Source organism: Bubalus kerabau, chromosome 12, assembly GCF_029407905.1.
Source record: "Bubalus kerabau isolate K-KA32 ecotype Philippines breed swamp buffalo chromosome 12, PCC_UOA_SB_1v2, whole genome shotgun sequence".
Lineage (NCBI taxonomy): Eukaryota > Metazoa > Chordata > Mammalia > Artiodactyla > Bovidae > Bubalus > Bubalus kerabau.
The window spans coordinates 16,328,223-16,341,207 of record NC_073635.1 but is presented as its reverse complement, the minus strand read 5'-3'; the positions used below and the strand labels follow the sequence as shown (position 1 = coordinate 16,341,207).

Here is a 12,985-nt window from a genome sequence, read left to right as displayed (position 1 = left end):
AACAAAATAAAGAGTGGCTACATGCTAAACACCAAGTCAGAAGGGCAGACACTAAGTCGTATTGTTTGGGGCTCAGACATTAAAAGTTTTAAGCCAGGAGATGATAATTTAATTGCATGGTCAGTGTCTATATGCGAGGGAAAGCAAAGTATCTTAAAAACACTGGCCATGTTCAGAGTCAAATAATAAAGAGTATTAACAAGACAATATGTGTTAACAGGAATAAATATTTCTTCCCTAGAGGTTATTGCCTACCTGCTAATTTGCCTAATATGAGTAGGTAACATAAGGCTTTGGGTAAATATTAATATTAATGTTATCTAATAATAATTGTGAGAATATAAGCTCAGAAATAATATAAAGGAGTGGTTTAAAAACATAGCTTTTGCATCAACTAAACCTGGATTTGAATTCTGGGCCCACCATCAAGTTGTATACTTAAAATGAGTACATTTTCATTATATGTAAATTATAACTCAATGTATTAGATTTTTTTAATTTAAAGAGAGATACGCAAGTGCAAATTTAATCCAGATTTTTTTCTCAAATACTCCAAATAAATTCACAGACATGGTGCAAGATTATCTTCTATAGTTGTCAGGTGGGATCTGAAGTCAAAGGTATGCTTTATTCTCCCAAGATATTACACTTGCCAAGTACCTTGACTTTCGTTCACTGAACCCTGATGATAAGAGATGGAGGTGACTTTCAGATCCAAGTTGGCCTAACTCAAGAGCGAGAGCTTTTCACCACTCTGCAGCACTGCCTTTCCAGACTAAGTGTGTGCAGCTCAGCATGTTAGCTCCATGTTTCACCTGGTAACCACCTCAGCTTTGATTTTGTTTTTAACTGAAGTTATAGTTGATTTAAATTTATAGTTGGGAACAAGTAAATATAAGCAAAAAAACAACAGATTACATATGTTAAATTACTGAAAAATAACCATAAGCTTCATCTAAAGAGAATACTGAGGTTTTTAAGAAAGAAATTACCTAGCAACAAGTGGGGGCAGGTCTGTGTATGTCCATGTGAGCACACACGCATGCTGGGGTGGGGAGGCACACATTAATACAGACACGCACTGGGAGGAGGTCAAAAAGGCATAAGATATCAAAACCTTAATAAATATAATAATACTCTATCAACATCCAGACTTGGAATATTGTATTTTTATCTGTACTGCAAATAAAACTGGGCAACAGGTTCACTTAAGACACTTAAGAAATAGCCACCACTAACAAAAATCACAAAATCAAGACTGTTCTAGAAAGAGATACTGCTTTGGGAAAGATCCCTGGTGTTTTCCTTACTTGCTGCATATAATACATCCTTCTCCCACACACACACACAAATTCTAGAAAGATTTTAACTACAATTTTAAAAGATCAAAAGTTTTAATTAGGGCCTTTTTTTATTAGCCCTCTCTTGAAACATTTAAAACAATAAATATTCTTAGAAGAAAAAGCTGCCATTCACCTGCTGTGCAGTTTCGATTCTTTCTTCTTCCATTTCTAAGGACGTGAATCCCTTCAAGAGAATGTCTTCTGTAGATTCGGGCACCACTGAAGTCTGTGCAATGGGCAGTGACTGGGAGGTTAAACTGCATAAATCTTCAATAGGGAGCTTGAAAAAAAAGAGCCACAGAGAGATTCAAATAAATTGAAAATTCTCTGAACTTAACTCAAGACTGGTAGTCCATCTCAGTGTGTGTGAAAGAGAAGAAATGTTTTCCATTAAATCATCTAAGGTTAGTAAGTGCCATATAATACTAACACTTATAGTTAGGCTCTCTCTATGGTGACATAGCCATAAAGAATCTGCCTCCCAACACAGGAGACACAAAAGATGTGTGTTCAATCTCTGGGTTGGGAAGATCCTCTGCAGGAGGAAATGGCAACCCACTCCAGAATTCTTGCCTGGAAAATTCCATGGACAGAGGACCCTGGCAGGCTACAGTCCTTGGGGTCACCAAGAGCCAGACACGACTGAGCAACTGAGCACACACACACACATATTAAATGCTAGTCTCAAAATGTCAACAGGATACCAATATCCCACTAGTAAAGTTTTAGGCTTACCTTTTGAAAACTGGTGGTGAATCTGTACTAATTTGCACACATTCTCCTACTGGAGCCTCTGGTGAACTAGCACCAAAGGCAAAGCCTGTGTGCTAATGAAAGCAGCAGGCCCTTTCAGGCATCAGCACCAAAGACTGACCTCCTTAACCCAACCAGCAGAAGACAAAGCGCACCCAGAAATCAAGGGCGACAGCTGCACCTCCTGCCACTACCTCCACACAGCTGACAGGCTTCACCCACATCTTCCGGCTGACCGATTCTGAAATTACAACTGAAGAGAAAGAATTTCAGAGTGTCCCATCAGAGTCCTGAGCGCCTCACTTTGATGCCATCAGACCCAGAATACTGTCTAGTTCTCCATTACTAAAGATAGTCCCGGTGTTCATTTACCTAGAGTCACACAGGTAGGCTGTTTTTAGACCTAAAAGGGCCGGGGCCGGGGGGGGGGGCACGGAGTGTGATTGCTGGGGAAGGTAAAAAAGCCCCAACTGTTTCTTTTCAACCCCAGTTTTCAGCCCTTAGGGCATGACATCTGAAGTCTAACAATAAAAGACCTTAATCCAAGGTTTTAGGAAATTGCTTCCTATTTCTCTAGATACAGAAATTTCATCTGAAGGCAGTATTTTCTTTTCAAAGCTAAAGTAAAATAAGGGAGATACAAAATGCACCATCATTAATTTAGAAATATGACCCTTTAAATGTAGGGGATTTTGTACCCAGGTTCATGTGGGGCTGTCCTCTCAGCCATGGTAAATAAAGCACTTTATAGCACAGCCTGCCTTGAACCCTGCTCCTGCTCCCTATTTTTCCAGCCATGCAGCTTTCGGAAGCCTAGGTCCCCCACCAGGGATCGAACCCGCATCCTCAGCCGTGAAAGCATGAAGTCCTAATAACTGGACCACTAGGGAATTCCCTGCTCCTGCTCACTTATGAGCTGTGTTACAATGGGCAAGTTACTTAATATCGAAGTATTTCTAAGTTAATGACGGACTTCCCAGGTGGCACAGTGGTCAAGAAATCCACCTGCTAATGCAGAACTGGACATGGAACAACAGACTGGTTCCAAAGAGGAAAAGGAGTACGTCAAGGTTGTATATTGTCACCCTGCTTATTTAACTTATATGCAGAGTACATCATGAGAAACATGGCTGGAGGAAGCACAAGCTGGAATCAAGATTGCTGGCAGAAATATCAATAACCTCAGATACGCAGATGACACCACCCTTATGGCAGAAAGAGAAGAAGAACTAAAGAGCCTCTTAATGAAAGTCAAAGAGGAAAGTGAAAAAGTTGGCTTAAAGCTCAACATTCAGAAAACTAAGATCATGGCATTCAGTCTCATCACTTCATGGCAGACAGATGGGTAAACAGTGGCTGACTTTATTTTTCTGGGCTCCAAAATCACTGCAGATGGTGACTGTAGCCATGAAATTAAAAGACGCTTACTCCTTGGAAGGAAAGTTATGGCCAACCTAGACAGCATATTAAAAAGCAGAGACATTACTTTGCCAACAAAGGTCCGTCTAGTCAAGGTCATGGTTTTTCCAGTGGTCATGTATGGATGTGAGAGTTGGACTATAAAGAAAGCTGAGTGTTGAAGAATTGATGCTTCTGAACTGTGATGTTGGAGAAGACTCTTGAGAGAGTCTGTTGGACTGCAAGGAGAGCCAACCAGTCCATCCTAAAGGAGATCAGTCCTGGGTGTTCATTGGAAGGACTGATGCTGAAGCTGAAACTCCAATACTTTGGCCACCTGATGCGAAGAGCTGACTCACTGGAAAAGACCCTGATGCTGGGAAAGACTGAGGGCAGGAGAAGGGGATGACAGAGGATGAGATGGTTGGATGGCATCACCGACTCAATGGACATGGGTTTAGGTGGACTCCAGGAGTTGGTGATGGACAGGGAGGCCTGGCATGCTGTGGTTCATGGGGTTGCAAAGAGTCGGACACGACTGAGCGACTAAACTGAACTGAACTGAATGAAGGAGATGTAGGAGACACACGTTTGATTCCTGGGTCGTAAAGATCCCCTAGAGAACGAAATGGCAACCTACTCCAGCATTCTTGCCTGGCAAATTCCAGGGACAGAGGAGCCTGGCGGCTACAGTCCTTACCAAGAGTCAGACACAACTGAGCATTTTTCATTCATTCAATATAGAAATTAAATTATCTGTATGGGACCACTGCAAAAACAAGAAAACACAAGTGTGAGAAAACAGACTTCTTGGATCCCTGGGAAGCTGCACAGAGGAAAAAAAAAAAAGTTCAGGAAGGAGACTGATCCTCAATCTCCCCACAAATGAGTCTGACTCAAGAGCCAGGAGGGTCCTGGATGTATGTAAATATGTATTAAGTGCATCACCTGTTCATATAAACTCATGCTGAATGGCGACACAATCTCTGCATATAAAAGGACTAAGAACTAAGTTTCTGGAATCTGCTGAGACTCTACCTTGAGTTTAAAGTGTGGCCAGCAGCTGTCTGCTGCCACCAGCGGTTCTGAGGACAGAGGGGGCTAAGAGCGCCTGCTCACGCTCTGTGCAGCCGCTCCAGTCACCACAACCGCTGCCTCCCCGGGGAGGCGCCACCGGGGCCGGCAGTCCACGCACGGGGCACGAGGCCCGCCAGACAGCGAACCAAGCGATCGGAGCTGCTGCTCTTATCACATTATTATTATCAACACCGCTACTGATGAGCACAGAGTAAACAAACTTATTAATTTGTATTGAAGTACAGTTGATTTACAATGCTGTGTTAACTTTTGATGTACAGCAAAGTGGTTCAGCTATATACAAACACAAATTGTTCTTCAGATTCTTTCCTGCTACAGGCTATTACAAGGTACTGAATATAGTTCTCTGTGCTATACAAAGAACCTTGTTGTTCATCTATTTTATATACAGTAGTAAATACCTGTTAATCCCAAACTCCTTAGTTATCCCCTCCCCACCTTCCGCCTTTGGTAACCAGTTTGTTTTCTATGTTTGTCAATCTGCCTGTTTTGTAAATAAGTATTTGTATCATTTTTTAGACTCTACATATGTCGTATTTGTTTTTGTCTGACTCACCTGACTTAGTATGATAATTTCTAGTTCATCCATGTTGCTGCAAATGGCATTAGTTCAATCTTTTTTATGGCTACATACTGCTGCTGCTGCTGCTGCTAAGCCGCTTCAGTCGTGTCCGACTCTGTGCGACCCCACAGATGGCAGCCCACCAGGCTCCCCGTCCCTGGGATTCTCCAGGCAAGAACACTGGAGTGGGTTGCCATTTCCTTCTCCAATGCATGAAAGTGAAAAGTCAAAGTGAAGTCGCTCAGTTGTGTCTGACTCTTAGCGACCCCATGGACTGCAGCCTACCAGGCTCCTCCGTCCATGGGATTTTCCAGGCAAGAGTGGGGTGCCATTGCCTTCTCCAGGCTACATACTAGTCCATTGTATATATGCCAAATCTCTTTAGTTCATTCATCTGCTGATGGACATTTAAGTTGCTCCTGTGTCTTGGTTATTAAGTAGTGGTGCTATGAATACCAGGGTGCATGTATCTTTTCAAATTAAGAGTTTTTTGCTGGTGTATACCCAGGAGTGGGATTGCTGGATCATATGGTAGTTCTATTTTTAGTCTTTTAAGAAACCCCCATACTGTTGTCCATAGTGGTTGCACCAATTTGCATTCCCGTCAACAGTGCAAGAGGGTTCCCTTTACGGAGTAAGTACATTTATATATCAGAATTAAACTGCTTCTCGGAAACAGAATAGTCTGTAAATGACCTTTATCAGTTATTTATGAACAGATCATGACAACATTCAAACACATAATTTTCCCAGCAGTTTATACATTATCTAAGAAGCTCAGACTGGTAAAACATCTACCTGCAATGCAGGAGACCTAATGCAGGAGACCTGGGTTCGATCCATGGGTCGGGAAGATCCCCTGGAGAAGGAAATGGCAATCCACTCCAGTATTCTTGCCTGGAGAATTCCATGGACAGAGGAGCGTGGCGGCTACAGTCCATGGGGTTGCAAAGAGTCAGACACGACTGAGCAACGAACACACACACAAGAAGGTAAAGGGAGGGAGATGTGGATCAGGCACAGATTTGAAAAAAAAAAAAAAAAAAAACAGAAAGTAAGAAAGCACATGGAGGCTAGGCTGAAATAAAAAGGCTAGACAGAGCGCAGCTGCACTCTTATAGTAAGAAAAACACAATCTACGAACTATATTCCACCAGAGGGCCGAGGTCCCAGTGTCATCAAGCAGCTAGAAATCCAGAAAAAGAAGGGCGCCTCCAGGCACGCCAGCAGCTGAGGGTTGAGGGGGACGTTAAGAAAACAAAATTCAAAATGATAGGAAACATCTTCTTCCCAAGGACCCATTCCCCAGCCACCCAGTTCCCTCCCCAGGAGCTACTAATGTTAACTAGCTTCTCATGAAGCTTTTCTAAGACAGTTCATGCATATACAAAGGAAGTTTTAAAACCTTTTTTTTTTTTTTTTAAGTTTTACCTTTTTTTTAAAACCCAAATAGCAGTATAATATATACATCTTTGTCTTTTTCATTTGATATGCAGCATTTTCAACAGAGTGTAAGAAAAAGATGGAATTTATTTTCTTACTTCAAATTCACAACTCTTTTCATTAAATTATAACAAGGGCATTATTTTACAAGTCCAGCAGTTTAGAATGATTACATGAAAATCAAGTTGCCCTCTTCCCTTCTCTGCCCTTTCAATTCTTCTCCGAGGTACATACCAACGCTTATAATTTGAGAAATATTTCTAAGGAATTTGAGGGTTAAATGGAGAACTTTTAAAAGCAGAAGGAACCAAAGAGATTATCTGTAATTTGTATCAACTTTCTTTTATAAAAATTATTCACATTTTTATTCCAGATCATCAGAAGAGTTAAAAAGTTCACTGTTTCCAGTATTTTTGTTGGTTATTCCATAACTCGAAAACACAGATTAACAGCACTGTGTTTGAATTCATCAATTTAAGGTCTTATCTACTGACTCCCACGGTGTACAGTGAAATTAATACCCTTAATATTCCTTCTATATTTACTCTCAAATTCTGTTACCTATATACCATCTCTTTTATAGACTGTCACAATTCGTGTTGTCAGGTAATTAAGTCTTAGATGCAGGTTTACTGAAACCACTTTTTCTGGGTGTGCCACGCCCTCAACACTGTCGTGTCAAAAGGACCCGGTGGCATCATACATGTGTGCTCTGGCTGCCACTGTGAACAAGAATGCATCCTCTAATATACTTTAGAAAATAAAATCATATGAAAACTCTATCTACTTGAGAAGGTACTACACAGTTACTCCAAATATAATCTGTAATCTGGACGTTGTGAATAAATGAGATAATCAGAATTATGAAGGAGCATTCTACTCGATCACTTCATGCACAAATGACTACTTTCCAACCACAAGGACTTTTAAATATCAGAAGCAGAAGGTGCCTTCCTGTCCTGTTGCCTCGTTCTAATACAAAACCATTTTCTCTCAAACCAAACAAGCTAGAAGCCGCATTGCAACCACTTCTAAGAAGTTTTTAGAATCACAAAACTAGTTGCTTTCTAAGAGGTTATGAGGGACTTCGCTGGTGGTCCCTTGACTAAGACTCCTGACTCCCAACGGAGGGGACCGGGGGTCAACCCCTGGTCAAGGAGTTAGATCCCACGTGCCACAGCTAAGACCTGGTGCAGCCAAAGAAACAATGAAGAAATACGTTTTTAGAAAAGTTCTCAAAAGATGTCCTCATTAGGTACATCTGCCCAGCTGTCTTCTCTCCTCAAAGCACCTGGAACAGAAGAGGAAATCAAGAAGGGTGTGCTGGCGTCACCGACTCTCCTGTTCTGGCCGCTCTTTCACTCCTGGAGAGCAGACGACTGGACACCTCTGGTCCGCATGCACCGTCCCAGTGTCCGGATGGAGAAGACATCCACCACCAGAGAGGAACGAGCCCGGAGGAGAGCTACTGTATGTGAACGGGGACACTGACATATCAAATACTAATTACAAATTATCAAGCCTTGCCTGACCAGCTGAGCGGAGCCAGGAAAAAATAAGCAAATATGCCTTTCTCTCCAAACTTTTCTTGCGCAGTTTTGGGTTAGAGAAAATCACTTTTGTAATCAATGTAATGAATTTATTCCCTAAATGAAACCTGACATTATCAACTCTGCTTGGAGCAAATCATTGAAGAGGTACAGATGGAGACTCAGAACCTTCCTCAAGGCACCTAACTCCTTCTTTTCTAACCTCTGGTCTGAGTGACACTACATCAGCTCAAGATCGTAAGACCCTAGCCTGTTCTTCCACGGTACACATCATTTGGGGAGAAAACCACATACATAATACAATACTGACAGGCAGCTCGCTGTATGCGCATACATGATTTACTTCTCACATACCCTGAGGGGCACATGTCATCCCCATTTTATAAAGAAGAAAACAGTTTCAGAGAAGTATCAATCTAAGGTCACAAAACCTTTAGGAAAACACCTCTAACCGTCAATTACAGGTAACTTTTAGGGTAAATCATCTCGGCATTTTATCCAGAATGACTAAACTCGGCAGAAAGAAAAAGGCTCTCATGACTAAAAAATACGCTCTAGCTACAAGAAACCAGTCTACCTAACACTCTACCACAAATTTTCTTATTTAACACCAACTTAAAAAGTGTTAACTCCTTTCCACGAAAAGACTAGTTCACTTTCATAGAAAAGAAAGTTATTAACAGCTTTATGATATTTATTGAAAGTTAGCTGGTCTCTTCGGAGAAGGCAATGGCAACCCACTCCAGTACTCGTGCCTGGAAAATCCCATGGATGGAGGAGCCTGGTAGGCTATAGTCCATGGGGTCACTAAGAGTCGGACACGACTGAAGCAACTTAGCAGCAGCAGCTGGTCTCTTGCTAGTCAACTAACTTGCTCAGTTCCTGCTGTTCAGGAAACAATTTATTTTCTGAAAACTGGAAAATGCTACAGAAAATCCTTTACAGATACCCTGGTTGGACAAAATAAAAACTGAGGCATTCTTTCTCACTGCCAGTGTTAAAAGAGTGACAATAGGGTTAACAAATTCAATTTCAGTCTTCCCTGGTGGTTCAGTGGTAAAGAATCTACCTGCCAATGCAGGAGACCCAGGTTCAATCCCTGGGTCAGGAAGATCCCCTGGAGGAGGAGATGGCAGCCCACTCCAGTGTTCTTGCCTGGAGAATCCCATGGACAGAGGAGCCTCACGGGCTACAGTCACGGGGTCCCAAAGAGTCAGATGAGACTGAGCACACACATGCACATACAAGACTCCCCATCAGACATATGAAGGGAAAAGAGGGCTGCTGAAAGCAGACGAGCAATGAGAAATCCCCCTCACAGGTTTCAGGATGCGTAAATGACAAGGTGGTATCTGATTCTCACAGGAAGCCAACACTAAGACTGCACAGCAGAAGACCCTCACTGAACCTCTGATCTTGTCAGACTCTACCTACCCAGGACTTTACATTGCCTTTTCCTCCAGCTAGATTACTTTTCTTGTCTTTACAACACTGGCTTCTTGTTTTCCAACATGAGTTCTCTACTTAGTTTCAGATAAGATGGAAGGCATCTTATCTGAAAGGGCATACATACCTCATTCCTTGGTGTCATACCATCCTGTTTTATTTCCTCTATATCCTGGACCACCACTTGAACTTACCTTCTTTGCTCTTTTTTTACATATTCATAATCACCATAATATGTAAGCTCCATGAGGCAGGGATCTTGTCTTTCTTATCTTTCCGTCCTCAATTCCTGGCCCTCAGTTAGGCATATAATATATGTTAAATGACTGCCTACTAACAGTAGGCATTATATTGCAAGAATATCACATAACAGGATGAAAATGAAGAGATTTCATTTACTTCTCTCCAACCCCTCTCCCTCATGCTTAATGGGAATAAAAGTTTGTGACCCAAGACAACAGAAACAAGTTGGGTCACTTTTCTTATGGAACACAGTCTGCCAAAGGTACTGTGATGTCCAAGCATACTGCTTTGGTAACAGGCCAGATCCAAGTATAAACACACTGAAATATTTACAGAGCAAACTTCTATTCCCCGAGCACAAAAGGCTTTGATGGCAACGCCAAAGCAAATTTCTACTTGCTTCTTCATTTATTTCAAACCCACTTTCAGCACAGACTTATACAGGTGGACAGAGAAACCCAAGAAAGAACACCTGTATTTTACTGCAAAGCATGAGGCAGTTTAAGTGAGAACTTTCAAAGTTCTTACCCTCTAAAAGCTTAAATCGCTAAACTCCACCTGCCTTTGGACACCAACGTGTGAAAACAAGGCTTCCAACATCAAAAGTAACTATGGGTGCAAATAAAATGACCTTCTGAACCTGGCCCCCAAAACCAGAAAAAGTTTGTCAAACGTCTGACCAACTCACGAAACGTAGTTCTTGCTATTAGAATTAATTGAACTGAATCACACAGGAAGTAAAATGCATAGCATCCCAAACTGGTAGTTGGAATTAGAAACGTGGACACTAAAACCGAAAATCAGCATTATCTAATAATGTACTGACCTAGCTTCCAAAGAAAAACATTTTTATTGCTCTGCTGTAAGTCAAATATAAACACGACCTGCACTTGATTCGAGAGCTCAACAGATCAACGTGCGATGAATGAAAACTGTCACCCCGGACTAACTCTGGTCTTCCCCAGGCGCCCCTAGGGAAAAAGGAAGCCGGGTTATTCATTAAGGTGGCAAACACCAACAGGAGGCTGTCCTAAAAGCGAAACACTTCGGGTTCACCGCGCTCTCCTTCCGGGAGAGGGTGGGCGGCAGGATTGGGGCTCGGTGACCCCAGGGACACCCGGGGCAAAGCTCCCGGCCAACCGGCCCGCGCCGCGGGGCAGCGCCGGCGGTCCCGGGCAGCGAGAGGCCTGACAGCCCGGGAAGGGGAGCGGCCTCGCCCACTGGAGCCGTCCCCGCGCCCGGGAAGGAGGGCAGAGACCCTGGGCGGGGGTCTGCAGGGCGGGCGTCGGCGGACGCGCCCACAGAGCTGACCCAGCCCGGCTCCCGCCGTCGCCTCACCTCGGTCGGCACGGGCAGGGCCTCGGCAGCCGCCTTCAACGCCAGCACCGAGTCCGTCTGCCGGTCGGTCAGCGGCGCCGTCGTGTCCGCTCTCCCATCCCACAGAGCCAGCTTCTCCCGAGCGTCCCGCTCCGCCGCTGCCTCTGGCAGCGACAGCAGCAGAGCCGCCTCCGCCATCGCCGCCTCCCCCGTGGCCCGCAGCAGCAGCGGGGAGGTGTGGACCCCGAGAGAGACACAGAGAGGCCCGGGCCACTTCCGGGAGCGCTGAGGCTTCCAGCGCGGCACCGGCGGCGGGGCGGGGCGGGGCGAGCCAGAACACCCTGACTCCGGAAGCGATTCCTTCCCCTGCGTGGGCGGGACTGAGTCCAGGACCGACGTGGCTTTCGACGGGGTACAAGTATTTCCGGTTGGGATGTAGACCGACAAGACGAAGGCTCTAGGCCCTAACGGAAATAGACTTGCCCCTACAGGAAGTCCCTATCTCAACATCAATAACTTTATTGTTACGTGTCGTTATTGACAACTGTGTTCCGTGACCCTGCTGGCAGGGGCCTTACTGAGCTCCAGGATCTGCTACCTCTCTCAGCTCACAGCACCTTAAACTGTGGATTATGATTTCCGTGTTGGCGTGTTGAGTTACCACAACTTTTCCAACATTCAAAATTCCGCTGTTAGAAACCTAATTTATGAAAACATAAAAACTCAAAGGCTTAGGTATATCAGACATCATGCACGCTAAGTCGCTTCAGTCGTGTCCGACTCTTTACAACTCCATGGACTGTAGCCTGCCAGGCTCCTCTGTCCATGGGGATTCTTCAGGCAAGAATACTGGAGTGGGTTGCCGGGTCCTCCTCCAAAATCAGACATCATGCTGCTACTGCTGCTGCTAAGTCGCTTCAGTCGTGTCTGACTCTGTGTGACCTCATAGACGGCAGCCCATCAGGCTCCCCGTCCCTGGGATTCTCCAGGCCAAGAATACTGGAGTGGGTTGCCATTGCCTTCTCCGATCAGACATCATTCAGTTCAGTTCAGTTCAGTTCAGTCGCTCAGTCATGTCCAACTCTTTGTGACCCCATGAATCGCAGCACACCAGGCCTCCCTGTCCAACACCAACTCCCGGAGTTCACTCAAACTCAAGTCCATGGAGTCCGTGATGGTATCCAGCCATCTCATCCTCTGTCGTCCCTTTTTCCTCCTGCCCCCAATCCCTCCCAGCATCAGGGTCTTTTCTAACGAGTCAACTCTTCACATGAGGTGGCCAAAGTACTGGAGTTTCAGCTTTAGCATCATTCCTTCCAAAGAACACCCAGGACTGATCTCCTTTAGAATGGACTGATTGGATCTCCTTGCAGTCCAAGGGACTCTCAAGAGTCTTCTCCAACACCACAGTTCAAAAGCATCAATTCTTCGGCGCTCAGCTTTCTTCACAGTCCAACTCTCACATCCATACATGACTACTGGAAAAACCATAGCCTTAACTAAACCGGACCTTTGTTGGCAAAGTAATGTCTCTGCTTTTGAATATGCTGTCTAGGTTGGTCGTAACTTTCCTTCCAAGGAGTAAGCATCTTTTAATTTCATGGCTGGAATCACCATCTGCCGTGATCTTGGAGCCCAAAAAATAAAATCTGACACTGTTTCCACTGTTTCCCCATCTATTTGCCATGAAGTGATGGGACCAGATGCCATGATCTTCGTTTTCTGAATGTTGAGCTTTCAGCCAACTTTTTAACTCTCCTCTTTCACTTTCATCAAGAGGCTTTTTAGTTCCTCTTCACTTTCTGCCATAAGGGTGGTGTCATCTGCATATC

The 12,985-nt window shown here is 44.2% G+C and overlaps 1 protein-coding gene across 3 annotated transcripts in view; it reads right to left on the bottom strand.

Moving 5' to 3' along the window:
- The window catches only part of COG3 (component of oligomeric golgi complex 3), a 61,362-nt gene extending 49,847 nt beyond the window's left edge, over positions 1–11,515 (bottom strand). The window contains exons 1-2 of one of the 3 annotated variants that reach the window (XM_055542038.1): positions 11,175–11,515; positions 1,477–1,623 (exon numbers count right to left, since the gene is read on the bottom strand). In XM_055542038.1, coding sequence (XP_055398013.1) covers positions 1,477–1,623; positions 11,175–11,351 — 324 coding nt within the window. In that variant the 5' untranslated portion in view covers positions 11,352–11,515. Of the gene's footprint in view, positions 1–1,476; positions 1,624–2,078; positions 2,451–11,174 lie in introns of those variants that run through there. The other 2 variants (XM_055542037.1, XM_055542039.1) reach the window with 2 other exon arrangements.
- Positions 11,516–12,985: the final 1,470 nt, after the last annotated feature.